Genomic DNA, 18,495 nt, shown 5'->3' with positions numbered 1-18,495 from the left:
GGGCACAGTACTGCCCTAGCAGTTGGAAATGCAAAGGGATTACGAGATTCCTCTTCTCAGACCTCTTGCCCCACCCAGGATCTTTCCTTCAGATGCCTCAGTCTTTCTCAGACAGGACTGTCACTTCCTTGTCCTCTTCCAATGTTGATTCACTTTCAAAAATGTACTCTTCCATTTGACTGGTTTGGAAGTACACTTTTTTCCCCTCATGGATTTATTTTGTAAAGCAATAACTGAAACTCAGATACTGTGTTTTCCAAATATTTAAACTCAGCCCACCCTTATTCTTCCTATAAGCTGCTCTGCAAATATTATCATGTCTCAGTGACATGCAAACCATACTTACAGCCACGTGCAAATGTGTGCACACAGAGATTTATCCGCACACAGAGATTTATCCACACACAGGCACAGTCCTGAGCAGGGTGGTACAGAGACTAGGGTGATGTTCTCTTACAGCATCCATACATAAAAGGTAAGAGGTTAAAGAGCCCCTTTCATGTCCTAGTCAGGCTGTGTGACTCAAATCCATTCAGAGACAAAGCAGGCTCTGTCCCAGGCAGGAAAGTATGCAGAAAAGCCGATGGGGATCTGGGGAGGGACTTGACCAATGGGGTGAAATTCAGTCTGTATCCCCACTTCCCACACAATCTTCTAGCCAAGTGGAGTGAAGCACTGGAGAGACCAACGTGATTTATGCCCAGAGCAGGCTATTAAAGGATGCTTTTCCTTAGAGAGAGGGGCAGATCAGAGATGGAAATGTAACTTGAAGATGCACTTTACTGTATGTGCAGCTCTTTATCAAGTCAGTCGAGCCCCAGATCTGACAGCTTTGTTCAGGATATAGGGAAACAGCTCAAGGGGGACTGAAGCAGCATGAGGGTTGATGGAGAGGAGAGTAGAGGAGGAGTGAGGCTCAAAGGAGATGCATACAGGAGGCGAGTGGCAGGGTTTGCTGGGCACAGCATGTGAAGGTGTGATGCACCTCTGTGTGTATGATAATGCAGAGAAAGAGAGGGAGAGAAGGAAATAAAAACAAAAACAAGGGCAAGGACTAGTATTGACTGTAACAGACTGTAACAGACTCACATCTTGTAGTGCTGGAGGAAGTCTTCAATTAGAAGACAGGGTCCTATTTTATTTACTTGTCTGATCTCCGTGCTGTTTTTCATGTGCATTCCACAGTGTACAATATGTTACCACGTGTTTAAATGGATAATCAAAGTAAATTTGGGAGAAAGGAACCAAACAAAATGAAAATTACATCCCTTAGTGTAGTATCATGGCGGGGACCTGGGGAACACTGAAGTGCAGGAAATGTAGATCTGTTAATGCCTTGTTTAGTACCATGCTTTACTTCCTTTTTTTTTTCAGTCCTGGATCATGAGAGAAAGTAATCTCTCCTTCTTTGAATCAGTATTCAAAAGTTGCAAACTGTGTTCTTGTAGGTTGTCAGGTAGATTAAAACCATGAGGTTTGAAAAAGAAAAAAATCACAGATTATTATTTTTCCTGTGGCTTTTAGCCCTTTAGACCTGTGACTCAGATCTCATAGGGGTTTTTCCCCTCATAGTAGTGAGGAAGAGAAACTTTATTTTTTTTTTTTTTTACTGTGATCTGAGATAGTCAAGTCATGGAAAGATTTCACACCTGAAGGTTTATGCCACACATCCCAAGACTTCCAGTAAAAAAATCATAAGAGTTAGCAACAGCACTTTGGAGTTTGTGTTATTCAAAACAAAGCAAGCCTGGAAAAAAAAAACCAAACCCAAACCACAAAACCAGTCATAAAGAGCCTTTTTCTGGAATCTTTTATTTTCCCTTCTCCTCTCAAGGAACCTGTGCAGCCAGAATTCAAAAAATGCTCAGCACCTCACAGTTCTCATTGTGACAATTTTGCTGCCTGTTCAAACAAGCTCAGCCTCCAGTGTACACAGCTCTCTCGAAAGCCCAGCCACGTAGTTTGCTGCCTAAATGGGAGATGAGCTATTTTGCAAAATCTGTCCCGTGGGACCTATCAAGCAATGGATACCATGGAAATGTGAGCAATAATGACAGTGTATTATGGGGTGAAAGATAATGTCATATTACACTAATGCAAATTACACTTCGTGTGTGTGGGCAGGGCAATTTACAACCATAACCTTAAATTTCTCAATCTTTGTGTATTTCGGGCCCGATTCTCCTCTTCACACACGTTTCACCTAATGTCACGTCACTGCCTGCAGTGGAAAGAAACATGATTCATGCTAATGACAGCAAGAGGAAATTAGCTCACTTAAATCTTAACCAGAAGTTGCATTAACACCGTTTTGCATAATATTTTGCATTATTCTGTTCTACTTACACAGCACTAGAGATGTGTAAAGAACTTAAGGGTATGTGTAGAACTGAGGCAAGAGGCTCGCAGCTATGGCACTGGAGTTACTTTCTGTCTCTGGTGTTAGGTGACCCCTCCAAGTCTAAAAGAAAAGGTGGTACTGTATGTTTTTAATAGAGTTTTTACTGAAAGCAAATGCAGTCATCACTGCAGTGATAAATGGAGAAAAATTGAGATGATCAGTGAATGAACAACAGTAGCAGGTGGTAGTAGGTGTTGCTTATTAGATGTTCAGTATTAGAAGAAGAACAAAATGACAGAAATCCCCCAGAGACACCTCTCTAAGAAATAATCTGACACCTGGCATCACTCTCTGAGACAAGGTTACTTAACAGCCCAAGTCTTGCAAGGGTTAATGGGCCGGAGAGTGACGAAGGAGGCCCTGACTGAGACTTTTGCCTGCATCTGTTTCTGCTTATGTCACAGATTACGTGGCTACTGACTGTGCTGTGGTGGTGTGTGCTGGATGTGAGTGCCTGTGGTGGATGAGCTCTGTACTGCTATCTACAGACCTGAGCTCAGCTCAGAGCATCACTAATAGGTTGCTCAGAGCATCCCTAGTAGGATGCAGCCTGCTGCAGAGCTGAGGTGTCATCTTCTGTTTGGATCACAGAAAAGCATGTGCTGAGACCCCTCTTTTTCCAGGAATGTCAGCATTTAGGTTACAGGGTAAATGCTCTGAATTTTGCCCTTGTTCTTGAGGCTACTGTAACCCTGGGGTCATGCCTGCAATTCAGAGGCCTCACCTCTGGACTTGCTTCTTCAAAATACATGGCAGCTCCACCTGGCAGGGCTGTGGCTTCAGGTATCTCTGTGGGACTCGTGGGGTGAGGCTTCAGCCCATCAGGGAGGAACTATTTTGTGTGCTGGGTCTTGTGCACCTTTAACAAAGCTGTGGAACATGAGAACTTGGGATTGATTTGATTCTGCAGGGTCTGTTTATGCCTCCTGCCTTCTGTGAAAGGCTTGGAGGGGGAGACTGGAGTCTGACTCTTTGCCTTCCCAATAATTTTTACATTATTTATGATCTGGTGAGAAGATTATTTTCGCTGACCTTGATGTGCATTTATCTGAGTATTCTTCAAGGTTTTTTGGGTGGAGGTTGACATTTTGATATTTTCTAAAAAAAAAAAAAAAATCCTTGATAAAGAAATCTTCATTAGCCTGTGATGGAAGCTTGGCCTGTTTCTCTGTAGGCTTTACTGGAGGTCTCCAGCAAAGAAATGAGGCAAATGACTACTGGTGGTGTGAGCCAGGCCAGGGCTCGAGGGGACTTGTTGCTGTATACCACCTTAAAGGGAATCATAGTTTTCAAGGTTGCTGGCACTTCTATATGCTAAGTCTCATTAGGAGGGGGTCTATTTCCTTGATGTGTGTATGGCGTTTGAGCAGGTAGGAAAGAAAGCTCTGAGAGATCCACAATATGGAGATTCAGCCCTGGCATCTAGGCCACTCTGTCCGTGTGCTGAGCATCGTGGCTGTGCAGGGCCCATGCATTTGTGCTCTCACTTACTCCCAAGGAGAACAGTGCATCTCAGTTCTCATTTGCACTCTCTTTTTGGTGGTGGCTTTAGTAGAGTGCATGTTGGAGGCTGTTGCGAGTGGTGTATTTTTTTTCTTCTCTTCTTTTTGATGCTTGTGTTGCCCTGACCTGATGCATCCAATGTCTTGCTCTCAGGGGGGAAAGCAACGAGGTATGTGCTAGCCCCTGGTTCCTGAGGGAATTGCCTTGGAGCAAGCTTGAGAGAGCTCTTCCTATTGACTCAGTACATGTTAAATCTACTCTGGGAGAGCTCTGCCGTCCCAGCAGAGTGAAGCTCTGACCAACAGGGTTTTTTTCCTGGAACTTTAGTCTCTTTTTTGGCTCCCTTGGACTTAAGCTGAGGAGAACTTGAAGGTAAGGACTGAGGACACTTAATGCTTGAACTTGATTCAGTATCCTAAGGGAAGTCACTGCACCAAAGTGAGGCTTGATGTACTTGTGCTAAAGAGAAAATGAGCAACAGCTTTTTGTACTTGCTGAAACTTTCTAAGTGTTGGAAATGTCATGATTTGATATTTTCTGTGTCTGTAGTCCAGCTGAGGAGTGACAAAGATGTGGATAATTGGAGGTTAGGTCATCAACAGGCTGAGTGGGATGATTTGTCTGAACCAGTCAGAGATACCAGAAAGCTTTGCATGTCAGCAAGAGTGGGGTCGTGGTGAGGAACTGAGTGATGCTTCTAAACTACAGATCATGCTGACAAACTGCAAGTGCAAAACACCTGTACAAATGCTTTGGGAACCTGACAGTGAGATCAGTGAAAAGACTTTGGTTGCCTGTGAATGAAGCCATTGTTACACATCTGTGTCTGGGGCAGGTTTTCCTTGGTAGCATAACTGTCTTAAGAGCTCTCACTACCAAGTACTGTCAGCTGGACCTGTTTTTCCATAGGGTTCATTTAATCTGGGTCAGGCCAGCCATCTGGACATGCTTTCTCTTGCATTGGTACAAAGCAAGGGGCGATGGTCTGCAGTGTGAATGAGGCTGGCTTTCAGCTTGAGGAGAAGGCATCTGGAGCTGCACACCGACTGTTCCAACTGATGTCCTCTTGCTTACATACGTTTGCTGGAGAGACATCAGTTAGGAGGAATGCAGCAAAGCATAAAAGATCTGGGCGGGAAGGAAGCTGTGGTTTACAGCAATGATGAACTTGGCAGTGCATCTAGTGTTGCACATGCAGCTGATTGGTTTCTCTTTGCAGTAATTTGGCCCCATGTTTTAGCTAATGTAAATTAATGCAACGTGTGAAATGACAGCTAAACCTTGGATCAGCAGGAGATCTGGTGTGGAGGGCTTTGAGTTGGAGCACCAGCTTGCACTGTTCACACAAAAGGAGATTATTTTAACTACGGGGCTTGGTCACTAAAAAAAAAAAGCTGCAGCTCTCCCCGTGTGCTCACTGAACAAATAGCATCTATCTGCTGGAATGGCTCCTCAGTTCTGAAAATTCCCATAAAGAAACATGCACAGGAAAATCCTGCCAGCCCTGTGCTAGCTGGGTGAGCTGCCCTGCGTCCGGGGGCAGGGGAGGAAGGAAAGAAGGCACGCTTGGACAAGCAACCTGGCTGAGGGACAGGATGATGCCTCAGTCTCTGGACTCGGCAAAATGTCCTGCCAGCTACAGTCACAAATGCTGATGGGGAAGAGATTTGCTTTTGCTCCAGTTAAAATGACAATTGGTGGCTTGGCCCGTGATGCAGATAAGATAGGTGCTGAGAATTATGTTGTCTCCCATCTGGTTTACTCTAAGCAAGGGAGTGGTTGCCTTAAACCTCTCTCTCTTTTTGACTCCACATGCATCAGCTTTGTCCTTCACTGTAGAGCTGGGGAGGACTCAAAAGCCTCAGAGGTGGGTGAGATAAAGGAAACCAGAAAGAATAGAGTTTCTACCCTTTCCTGAGCCAGTTCTCTGTTCAGATCATGTGGTGATTAGTGCTTGGGAGTGAATCAGCTCAGCTGCTGATCCACATACTTGGAAAGAGGCAGGTGGAGAGAAGGCAAAGTGACAGAGTGATGCTGAGCAGGAGAAGAGCGAGGTGGTTGTAAGCCTCTGGGCACACCTGCACTGCATGGCTGGTTTGGCTGCCCAGAGCTCACCTCCTCCTCAGCCTTGCCCCGGCTGCTCACCGCCACTGCCATGCTTTCCCCAGGGCTGGCACATGCCGGGTGAGTCTGCTTAGCTGTGACGGTCAGGCTAATCAGGGTTGATGGCAAGTGTCTGGAGGGAGCTACAGTCACTGTAGCGTCTGCAGAGTTTGTCAGGAAGGGCCTCTGGATGCTGCCAGAGCAAGACTTGCTCTGCCCAAACCCAGGAAGGAGTTCAGCGACTTTGCTTTATGTTTTGGCTTTTCTCGGCCCTGTGCTTCCCTCTGACAGCTCACTCCTTGGCATCCCTCTCACTCTCCCGACAGTTCTCATCCCTGTGATGTACTTTCTCCCCCCGGCATCCACTGCTGTGCTCACTGCTCCAACACATCTTCTGTTGTGCTTGTGGCTTTGGTTCTGCAGGATACCCTCCCAGGAGTATCCCTTCCTACAAGGTCTTAGCAAGGACCCTTCCCCACCCCTTCTCCAAGGGCACAGGTGAGCAGCAGGGAACTGTTATCTGAGCATCATTTCATGAGAATCCTTCCTTGGATGTCCACAGCCCATGCAGTTTCACTTCCCCCTTTCCCCTGGTCTCCTCATGAGGGTAAGTGGGGAAGAGAAAAGGCCTTTCAGAGCCCACACCTGGCACTCATGAATATTTAATGTTTCTAGCTTTTATTCCCCTTGAAGAGAAAACCTTTTCATATTTGATGTCCTGGGAGCCTGTTTGGTTGCTGAATGTCGCTTCATCAATGCTCTCCCTCCCTGCTTTTCCTCCAGACTGCCCAGCCCCTCTTTCTTTCTCTTCTTGGGGAACGTCTCCTCTTTTCAAAGGCTGCTTCAGAAAAGGTCATTGTCCCTTTTATATTCTTCCCTTGCTGTGAGCCAGTGAGGCTTCTGCTCTGCCAATGGTAAAGGACAAACGGGAAAGTGGGGAGGGAGGACAGGAGACATGTACACATACGCTTGCAGAGCAGTGCAGAGGCAGAGAGATGTAGGCACAGCAAGAGAAAAGTAAAGGGGCAGAGGGGCAGGCAAAGATGGTGGCCACAGCAGGACTTTGTCAAAAAAGTGTCTTTCTAACACCTTTGAGAAGCTGTCGTGAAAGATGCATCAGTATTGCTGTGGACAGGGGCTTGTCCAGTGAAGGTCCCTTGGAAAAGAGACGTGCCCCAGTTCTTCAGAGTCTTGCCTTCTGCCCATTTCCATTGGCCTGCAGCAGCTGTAGAGACCTTGTCATCACAGTCAGCAGGGTCTGCAGTCACCCTTCATCCGTAGGCATTTCAGCCTTTCTCCCTTTTTCCCCCCAACACCTCATGAGTGCTTGAGCATTTAGGGACTGTTTGCATTCTGCTCCTAGTCAGGCTGTACAGACCCTGAAGCACACTGCTCTGGGTCCTGCCTGAGTGGGGCTTATCTCCTCCTCTCGTGAAAGAATTTAGATGCTTGGAAGTGAGGGTCTTTCCTTGGAGACCTTCAGCAGATGCCCTGGCATGGTTGCCAGATCAGCCCATTCTTTTCTTGGTTCAGGGACTGCAAATCCCCAGCCATGGACAGGCTGCCAGCTCAGGAGGGGGCAGGGAGGCCATGAGGGCTTCTCCCCAAAGTGCCCATGGGGGTTTGTACAGGTGCAAAAAGGGGGACGGTCAAAATGCCAGTGCAGAGAACTGGGCTCAGGGACTCCGTCACGACCGTTGTAGGTGGCACAGCAGCACAGGCAGCAGGGGAGGCTAACAACAGAGAGAACAGAAATACCGAGCTTGTATTTACACTATGCCTTTCATCCATATGAAAGTAATACCTCCACTAACTTGGCAGAGGAGGTTCATTTGGTTTTCTGGTGGAAAACTGGTGCCTCTAGTGAAAAAAGGTTTCCCAGAGCAATTGTTTTGTGATTTGGGGAAGGAAGCAAATGATGCTTTGCACAAAGCGAGCAATGGATTTATTTTAGAGGTGGTTGGCCCATAGGAGAATTTCAGTTGATGTTTGGATGGACGCAGGTTCAGTGTTGTTGCTTTTGGAAGACCCAATCTCATATCCACAGTCAGCGTCGATGGTCAGAGAAGGATTGATTCTGTTCATCTGGGAGGTATTTTTAAAAAATCAAAATTGGGTTTCATTTGGATTTAGAACTGGAACCCACCAAGGCTGAAATTCTTTGTGCTGTGGAAAAGATGGCGAGTGCTCAGCCACCTGCCCAGTTCTTTGGCAATGGTCCCAGGTACTCCAGAGGGCCTAATGTGAGGGCAAGTGCTATGATCCTGGAGCTGTGAACAGTACAATCCTGTACTATCAGGCAAATTTTGCAAGTCACTTGTCTTCTGTTGGACAAACGTTTTGTAAATTCTGACTCAGCAACTGTGTTGTCTGTAAAATTCTGCTGGCTTGTCTGTTCTATCTGTTCTGTGTTTCAGTGTAATGGCAGCCTCATTCTTCCCAATATGCCTGCTCTGAGATGGAGATAGTATCAGCTGTTCTGAAAAACATCACCCCCTCTTGCAGCTCTGCCTGCATAGCTCCCCATGCCACTTGGGTCTCCCTTAGGTACTGACCAGGACAGTCTATGGGAAGAGCTGAGCTTGTACTCTGAAGCAACATTAATGCTGGGAAGATGCCACACTGCCCTGAGAGTGCACGGCCTTAAAGCCACAGTGCTGTGCAAAGCCTTGCTCCAAAGCCTGGCATGTCACAGAGACAGGCAACAGGGCACTGTGGCTTTACTGTTGGGCTTTGTGGGGTGACAGATCAGAGACCTATCAGTGACTCACGGCGTGTCCATGATCCCCCAATGAGCTGCTGGGTCTGTACCCCTTGCACTGCTGAGTTACAGTCTAGAAACTGCCACTGTCCAGCAGTGCAACCGGGCAGTCAGGCGAGCAAGGCTTAGCCACAGCCTGGCCTTAGAGCTAATGCCATCATTCCTTGTTCTCTGTGATCCTGTGTAGCTGTCCTTAAACATCTTCTCCTTCCTATACATGCAAATATGTACCTGCAAATACCACTCCCACATGCAAATATCACTGTGGTCTCTCACCCCCATCTGTCCCCAACACATTCCCTCCTGAGCTAACCCAGTTCAGTGCCCCACACCAGGGTCCCTTCTCCTTCTCCCTTCAGTGTGTGTGCACCCCACGCTTGCTCATGCCCCACAGACACTGCCTCCCTCCCCTCTTCACAGTGTGAGTCACCCGAGGAATAGAGATAGAGCATAATGCACAGCTTCGTGTGGCTAATTACTTGATGCTGGGCACACAAGGGGGATTAACTTGTGCCTCAAAGGGCTGTCAGAGAATCCTAATCTCATCTTCCCCTCCTCTTTCCCCTTCCACTGCCATCTGAAGTAATGAACTGGTTATAAATACCTAATTAGCTAATTATTTGCCGGCCTATGTGGAACATCTTCAGTGAAGGAACTCCCTGGGCCTCCGGGGGAGGGACCTCCATGGAGGCAAGGAGAGACAACTGCATGAGGTGTGCACAGGGTAAAGGCAATACAGTGATGCTCGAAAGGATTTCTAGACTTTTTCCATCCCTGAAGAGCAGAGGAAAATTCATTAGCTCCATCCTTACCCCTACTTCTGGCCATGTGAGCTGAAAAGCCAGGGACAAATGAAACTACAGATGGAATTCATTAAGTTATCACAGGGGGTGTGTGTGTGAGGATTTTGGAAACATTTGCACTGGCAAGTGCTGACAGAATTTTGGGCTGTACCTGCTACCTGTGTGCTCCAGTCCTGTTGGGGTGGAAAGATTAAACGAGAAAGGGAGAGTGTGATCTGCATGACTGTTCCCTGATGAAACTGATGCCAAGAAGACCAGTTTATACCAGTCTGTGTGTGGTGGAGAGGTTCCTCCTATTAGGCAGGCTGACCCTGGGATGTTGATGCAGTTCTCACAGGTTGCAACATTCACTCTTCAAAGTGGGATGTTTGAGGCCTTTGAGCTGCTGTGTGCCTTTTGGACAGAGTTTTCACTCCGTTACCCTTCAGTGGGGAAGGGGGAGGAGGGACTGTCAGTAAGATAGCTGATGGTACCATAAGTGTCATTTCCTTTTGTTCTCGCTGCTGTAGATAGAGGTCTAGGGTTAAGAGATCATGGCATCACAGCACGCTGCTGGCTGCCTGTCAGTAGAGGTTAGGACAAGAAAGAGCAACGATCATAAATCTAGCCTGGTTTGGGTAGTAATTAATTTCTGACACTCTGCTTTTAACTTCACGTGGCTTTTTTTTTTTTTTTTCTAAACTTTCTTTTTCCTTTCCTTCTTTTCTTCCTTTTCTCCCTTTTCCCTGTCCCTTCATTCCACACTTGCTCCTTCTGGTTCTCTTCTCCCCTTGCAGGCATGCGCATACTTGTGAACTTACTCCTGGACACCTTGCCCATGCTGGGGAACGTCCTTCTTCTTTGCTTCTTTGTCTTCTTCATCTTCGGCATCATCGGGGTGCAGCTGTGGGCTGGGCTGCTCCGCAACCGCTGCTTCATGGAGGAGAACTTCACAATGTGAGTGCCTGGGAGACCATATCTCCTTTCTTTCTTCCAGGAACTTTTCTCTTTCCCCTTCCCTGCTCTCTTGTCTCCTGCTTCCTGGCTCTCTGTACTGCTTACTCCATATGGCTGTAGGGTGATACCATGCAAAGCATTCACCACGTCTTGAAATGGAAAGGGAGGGAGGGCAAAGACAGCTGGCTTTAGCCTGTCTTTATGGTCCACAGTTACTGGTGCTCATGTGGATTTGGCCAGTGCACAGGTTAGCATAGCTGCCTCCTCTAGCTGTGCCCATGGATTCAAGATGCTGCTCCTCTTCCCAGAAAGAGTAGAAACTCTGAAACACCAGCCATGCCATCCTTTTCCTGAACTTGCTCTCTCTTCAAAAAATAACCAGAGGAGTCTTACAGAGAGACATAGTGGTGCTTCATGCTTCTAGGAACATCTTTGGCATCGCCAAAGTGGAGCTAAGGTCACTGTTTGGACAGTAGTGTGTTACATCTGGAGGCTTTGGAGGGACATGGGGAAATTATTGGAAAAATTCAGGAGTAGAATTGCATGTAGGACATGCTGTGGGGAGGGGAGAGAGGACTGTTGACAGAGGTGTCCCACAGTTGGTTTGATAGAGGTGAGAGCATCTGAAAATGAAGAATGGCTGCTTGAATAGGACAAAAAATATGCGGAAGTTTGGGCACAAGTTTGGCAAAGAGAACCTGAAGCCACACAGGTATCTGTGGCTGAAGTTTATTCTGGGGAGTCTGCAGAGCATGGCTTTCCTCATCCCCACAGGCAGTGGGGTGGAAAAGCACCTGCCTGCTAGAGAATCTCTGATTACCCTCCTGGGGAGCAGAGCACTAGTTCCAGGACACAGCTCCTCCTGTTGACTTTCTGGCTTTAGCAGATTTTAGGATTTAAAATGTCTTCTTAAAACCGTATACTAATCCCAGGCGTCCTATCGGTTTAGACTGCTTAAAAAAACCAATCTAAAGCTGTAGATCTGTTTAGACTGATTAAACAATTCTGAAGCTTTAGATCATCTCAAATTGGAAAAAAAAAAGAAGTGTGAAAATACAATCTGTAGAACAGCAGTGGGGTTGGAGAGTAGGAATTGCTTAAAGCAGCCATTTACTGGGATTATATATTCCTTGGGGAAAAATGAATGTTTAGAATGATTGTTCTTTATGTAAATTAGGGGTAGTACTACTTTAATAAGTATAATTACATCCATGCAGAGTTGATGTAACTGAGAAGTGAATTGGGGCCACAGCCTGCGAAGTAACAGATACTAGAAAATATTTGGCTGACCATTACTGGAGATATGAAGTCTGCAGACACCCAGTTCACCAGCGATGTGGATACGTTACAGCAAATCTTTGTGGTTTAGTCCTATTTAGTTTAGAATCAGTGACTTCCTCTCTTTTCTTTTTCATCAACACCTGTCCTTTTCCAAAAGTCTGCATTCATGCAATGTGGATGTTGTATATTGGAGCACTGCAAGGAATGCACCAGATAAAGTTTAATGGAAAATTTCAAATCTCCACCTTTCACTTCCCTGATCATTAGCTCATCTCCAGCTAGGCAAGCATAGATAATTTTAATTATTCATGCATTTGGAAGGTGCTTGCATTATTTGGAGAAAAGCATGTGAACTTGTCATGAACCATTGCACCCATAATGCCAGCTGTCAAGGAGGAGTCAAAGTTAAGGTTCAGTCAATTTTAACTTTGCATTTCCTGACTTTAAGGCTTAGCTTTGCAACCTTAATTATGCATGAACTGGGTTGGGTTTTTTTAAAGTACAGAAGGTTCACTGCCAAATGTTATAAAACATGTCTATCAACGGTTACATACATGAGCACATCACAGTAAAGCCTGATGAACTTGCTTAATATCACTGCATCTGATTTAGCTTTGATGCTAATGGGAAGAGTGATCAGAATGCAAATCTCTCCATTCCAGCTTTACTTCTTCTCAGTGCAAACAGATTGCGTAATTTGGCTTCGGGCAAGGAAAGCTCTGAAAACTGAGGACTCACCCTAGAAATTTCCTGGTTTCCAGGAGCCCTGTCTTGCCTTCTCCTGAGGCAACAAACCTGGAAATCCCTTACCCACTGCAGTCCCAACTTCCCAAGAAAAGAAGTTCCCAACTCTTCAAGTGTCACTGACGGGAAACTGTCTGTTACAGGAATGTTACGATTGTGGTTTTATTTATCCTTGCAGACAAGGTGACATTGTCCTGCCTCCGTATTACCAACCTGAGGAAGATGATGAGATGCCTTTTATCTGCTCACTGTCAGGAGACAACGGAATTATGGGTTGTCACGAAATACCCCCACTAAAAGAGCGAGGCCATGAATGCTGTTTGGACAAGGATGATTATTATTACTACAACTCAGTACGGCAAGAGTTCAACATTAGTGGCATGTGTGTCAACTGGAACCAGTACTACAACGTGTGCCGTACAGGCAACGCCAATCCACACAAGGGTGCCATCAACTTCGACAACATTGGGTATGCCTGGATTGTGATATTCCAGGTAAGACTGAGTTAGTGTCCTAACAAGGCTCAAGCTGTTTTTCTTGTTTCCAACTCAGTCTTTTTATGCTCCCATGATGGTTTCTGCAGGGTATAATACAGCTGCAGAGAGAAAGGGACCTTGTAATTACTCTGGTAAGAAAGACAGAGTGCACACCATGAATAGTGTTCCTGAGGTTGGAGAGGGACATAGAGCTGTTACAAGCCCTTGCTGAACTGAGCTACACCTTCAGGCTGACTTGTACTGGTTTTCCCTTTAATCTAAATCATTTTTTAAAAATTCACAGCATGCATTGCAGATGGGAGCTAAAATCCATGCCTTCTTTATTTTCTGCTGGCTGTACGCAGTGTCCAGTCCAAGGGGCACAGAAACCTGCTGTGGGTTTTCCCCTGCTGTGATCCAGGGAAATGAACTATTTTAATGGAATATTCCTGCTGTGGGCTAGCATGATCTCACAGGCTTTGACAGTATGCCAGTGTCACCATGCTGATTTCCTGGAATGGGAATTTGGCCTCCTTGAAATGAATTGTTGTTTCTCACCTTCCTTGGGTGGCAACAGCCCTGCCAGTATCTGCCTGTATGCATTGAGGAGTGAACTCTGGAAGCCCACTTCCCTCCTGTTGTTTGTCTTTGCAGGTGATCACACTGGAAGGGTGGGTGGAGATCATGTACTACGTGATGGATGCCCATTCCTTCTACAATTTTATCTACTTTATCTTGTTGATAATTGTAAGTATAAGACTTGGTGACTATCAGCATTACAAGCTAAGAGTCTACAAAAAATAGCTGTTGGGTCAACACAGATACAGGGGAAGAAAACTGCTTTAAGTGGATGTCTTCTAGGAATCTCAGGAACCCAGTTACTTGATTTTTACTATGACAAGCACATACTTGTCAGCCAGGTTATTCTCTTTCACTCAAAAAAATATGTTCAGGATTGATTTCTGGAGATATACATACCTAGTGTAGGATAATATTTTCATCCACAGATCTCTGGAAGTAAATTCCCCAAACCAGTAGGCTCAAAAGCACAGAAATCCATTTCTGCATCTGCTCACTTGGTCTCTTTATATGTTTTAAGCTCTTGAGTCATTTTTGAGCCATGTTTTATGGCTTTTGGCAGCACCTGGATTTCTCAGATTCAGGGTCTCAGATTCAGATGTTGTCAGATTCAGGGTCTGTCATGCTGAATTACTTCCTTGCCATGAACAAAAAGGAGCTGCTGCTCCAAAAGTGTCAGCAGTCCAACATAAGCTGGCTGTGTAAGATCACTTGTGGCTGGTGGGGATGGAAAGAGAAAAGTATGTCTGTGATGAGAACTTAAAAACCAGTTTATAAGCTCTGTGGATTTATACAATGAAGGCTGAAGGTTGCTTTGCTGTAAGGACATTTGTTGCTGGTACTTGGAGGGATAGACAAGAAACATGATGCCATTCCCTCTTCCATTCCTCAAGCTTCCTAAATGTAGGTGCATTTTCTTGGAGGGAATATCCTATTTCTAACAAGGAAGGGTTTTTTTTTTTGTTATGAAGACTCATGCACTTTTCCAACAATGAGACCAAAGTCAAGACTAGATGGAAAAGACCTAGGATGGATTATAGGAAGTCTAAAATCTGTACACAGTAAGTGCAATTTAGTTCTAGGTGACTTAGCCAGTAAAGACCTCTGTGTGGATCTCTGAAGTCTTACATGCATTTGGATGGGCTGTTCAAAGGACCTGGATAAGGCTGTGCTCTGCAGGATCTAGTATAAATCCAAAATGACATACAATGATTTGAGATGAAACAAACCTTAACCTCTATCTGGGAGAAATTGTACCACATGTACATATGGGGAGTGGCACAAAAAAATTCTGCTGGTCTGCTCAGGTCAGAGAACTTATGAAAAAGCTGAATCTTCATGGTATGCTTGACTTCTCCCTGCCTTTTTGGCCTTCTACCATCACAAGAGAAAGGCAAGGAGAGGAAAACAGAAAGACATCCTACCTGTGGGTTGCAGCATGAGTCAGGACGGCAGAGGTGAAAGACACCTCAAGGAATCCTGCTTTTACTTTGAGGCTGAAGAGTCCCAAGGAGAGATGAAGCAGAGGTATGATTGTACAGGATGGGAGGGAAGCTCACCTCAGCTTTGTTCTCAAATGCACGCTGAACATTCACTGCTTTTTGTGAGTTCAGAAAGCAATTATTTTCTGTAAAGTTTGTTCAGATTTCCCACCATGTCATGGGTATTTAGCACTTACTTGCATTTTCACTTTGAGCAGCATGGCCAGGACACACAGATTTGTACACTGTGTGGTTTGACAGAAATTTTACTCCTGGCATCAGACTCAGACTCTCCCAGAGCCAAGAATTTGCAGTCGGTGTTTAACCTTTGGGGTGGGCATGCCCATCTCCTGCAGGCCAGTTCCAAAAGCTGCCCCTCACCCACTGCTCCAAACTACATAAATTCTGTCAGCGTATTTTTGGTTTCTAAGCAGGAACATCCTTCTAGTGCTGGTTCACCTCATGTGGATTCCCAATGATTTAAACTTTGTCTCTGAATTTGCAGGCAGCTGAAAACCCTCAATTAAACACTCCACCTGAGATTTTACTGCAGAGTGTCGTTGACATTTCTAGACACTCCTTCCTCATTTGTAGAAGCCATGTAGGTTTATTTCCATCAAACACAAGAGCCCATGAACCTTAACTTACTCTGGGGACTGCTCAGAACAAAGGAGCCGTATGCTGGATGGGATATTTCCTTTGCCTTTGGTGGAGTTACACTAAGAACGTATTTAGCCTTTCTCTTACCTTCACTGCATGTGCAATACATCTTTTGCAGCACATAGCAACACCACAGTGTGAACTTGCAATCACTTGGTTTCGTTTTCCCTCTGTGTCTTCTTGTGGAAATTAAAACCCTTCTTCAAGTCTCATGAAGCACAGCCCTTCCAGATTTTATCCTTCCCTCTTTCTCCATGGTTGAAAGGCCTGTGGAGGATTTCTCTGACAGTCATACTTCAAATCCTGACTCTTTGTTTTTTCATATACATCCTAGCCTTGGCACAAACTTACTCTTCTGAGGCTGTGTCTCCACAGCCTCTTGAGGCTTCCACCCATGCTTGCTCCTTCCATCACAGAGATATCTTCAAACACCTACATAAGGGCATCACCTGCCACTGCTCATCTGGCAGAAAGAAGGATCCACCACCTTCATATATTCCCACCACTGTTAGGACTCCTGTATAGATGTGCTCCCCACCAAGGGGAAGACTGCTGTCTGACCTTGGCATTCAGAGTGGCTTTGCAGAACAACCTGATAAAAACGTTTTACATATTCAGCAACTTCTAAATAGCTTCTCTCTCTGTTAAGGATCAGGGAGGTGATGTAAAAGAAGGACTCCTTTTACCTCATGGGTCAGTGTTTCATATGGGTCTTCCTGCTTGAGGCCTCTTTGTCACCTCTCCAGCTACTTGGCCACTGGTGTGGCTTCTGGACTAGAGAAAGCTCGGAAATCCTAGGCTGGCCTCCACTTTGCAGCACTTAGTGTCCTCCTTGAAGTGTTCTGTGCTTACATGTGTGGGCTTCAGAAGGAAAGCTGGATATCCAGGCACAAGCAATAAAACCAGGAAAGTAACTCAGTTTGTCCAGCAGCAATCAGATTTTATTAGCCATTGCAGAGACAGGGATCGAGCCTTGGGATGACCAAGGCCAGGATACACTTAATCAAAGTACAGCTCAATCTCAGGGATGAACAGGGCTCCTATGCTGGGGCTTTGAATCAGTGGCTGCCTCCTGCCTCTGTCAGATGCTTTGTCTGACTTTGTCAGACACTTTTGGTCTCCCTGCTCAGCTAGCTGAGATGGATCACTCAATTATGAGCCATCTGGGACCTTTCCTGTCCTTCTGCTATCTGGGAGGCAGAGTCAAGCTTGGCAGAGCTGTATAGTGTATGGACTTGCCTGTCTTCTTAAGGAGAAAAAAAGGTTGTTTGTTTTGTGTTTGACGTTCCTACCTAAGAGGTTTAAGGATTGGGGGTTAGTTGCCCTGTCCAGTCCTTGCTTTCCTCCCCTTTTTGGTCATCTGGTGGGAGATCACAGCAAGCGGTGCCTGTGAGGACAGGGTTTGATGATGTGAGAGCTGAACCCCCTCCAGATTCAACCATGGGCTTATAGCATGACTCTGCTGAGGGAATCTTGTTGACCTCAGCTCCTCTGCTTGTAGCTTTGAAAGAAGGTGTTGCAAGTCTTTATCACTTGCTGTATGTGAAAATTTTGGAAGTTGCAAAGTACAAGGCAGTGTCACAATTAATGTTCCAGAAATGTGTGTCCAGCTCCCAACCCTGTCTTCCTCAGGGCAAGATGAGAGATACCTAAATGGGCAAGCCTGTGTGGGTGCAGTTGGATCTGAGGATCTTAAGGTCTTTTCCAGCCTTGTGGTTCTGTGTCACATGGTGCTGAGGGAGAAGGCAGGAGAGAACATCAGAGAAGCATTTGGATTCTCGCATCAGTGATAACATGCAAGACATCATGGACTGGGGGGGAAGTGAAGGAATCTGAATGAGGCATTATTTTAATTTTTAAGGCCACATAGAAAAGCTGAAGGGAAAATAGGCTGAAATATGTGAGGGAGGATAGGGAAGAGAAGGGTTCAGTAATAAAGGGGAACGGAATTAGAGCAGCTTTTAAGGGCGCTGAGAGAAGAAATAACCCACCTTTTATTTTGAGATCATTTACTGTTCTGATGTTGAATCTGTTAGGGAAGTGCTTCATGTTTCAAAGACTTATTCAGCTGCTAGCAGGGACATCTCCCCTTTGAAATGCTGAGAGTCATGGTAGTGAGCCTCCAGCCAGAGCTGTTAGGCACCTGTGTGGAAAAGAAAAGCACAACCAAGGGTGCAAGCTGCTGGTAGAGTGGCAAGGGCTGTGCACTGAGGGGAAGACTGCTTGGATGCATAAAGTGAGTAGGGGTACCTGCTGAAAACCCTCCACCTTTTCCATGCACAAGGGTTGGGATCCAAGTTATCGCCACCTTTTCTTGCCCTCTCCTCTTTGCTGGAAGGGCTATATAGAGGAGGACATGTGCAAAGGTAAGGTCAGGACTGTGTCAGAGTTCTTTGCTTGTAAAGGAGACACAGAATTCAGACAGACTGAATTCTGTGTGGATTTGTACAGGAGGAACATGGTGCGAGGACATCCTTTAGCAAGGATGCTCCCTGGTCCAGGGGAAGAAGTAGAAATCTTGATGAGCTGGTGTTTCCTCTGCTCCTGGAGGCTGCCCCGCAGAGTCTGTTTCAGAGCTGCACAGACATGTGGTCCTTGTTCAGAGATCAGACTCTGCATTTTATCAGTGCCGTATCGCCACTTACAGCTCCACAGGGTGTAGGCACCAATCAAGGCATCATAGCTTTTGAGAATGATTTTGAACATGGTTATCAGCCTTTTTATGCATGAAATTCTCATCTTAGTGAAGCCTACGTTTTATCCTAGG

At 45.8% G+C, this 18,495-nt stretch overlaps 1 protein-coding gene across 1 annotated transcript in view; it reads left to right on the top strand.

Moving 5' to 3' along the window:
* The window catches only part of CACNA1I (calcium voltage-gated channel subunit alpha1 I), a gene marked incomplete at both ends in the record, with an annotated part of 153,010 nt that overhangs the window by 91,726 nt on the left and 42,789 nt on the right, over positions 1-18,495 (top strand). The window contains 3 exons of the mRNA XM_084279078.1: positions 10,348-10,507; positions 12,711-13,026; positions 13,663-13,755. Coding sequence (XP_084135204.1) covers positions 10,348-10,507; positions 12,711-13,026; positions 13,663-13,755 — 569 coding nt within the window. The remainder of the gene's footprint in view (positions 1-10,347; positions 10,508-12,710; positions 13,027-13,662; positions 13,756-18,495) is intronic.

This window comes from Gallinula chloropus, assembly GCF_964237585.1.
Source record: "Gallinula chloropus genome assembly, chromosome: 1".
Taxonomy (NCBI): domain Eukaryota; kingdom Metazoa; phylum Chordata; class Aves; order Gruiformes; family Rallidae; genus Gallinula; species Gallinula chloropus.
The sequence above is the reverse complement of the archived record's forward strand: the minus strand, read 5'-3'. Positions and strand labels throughout refer to the sequence as shown.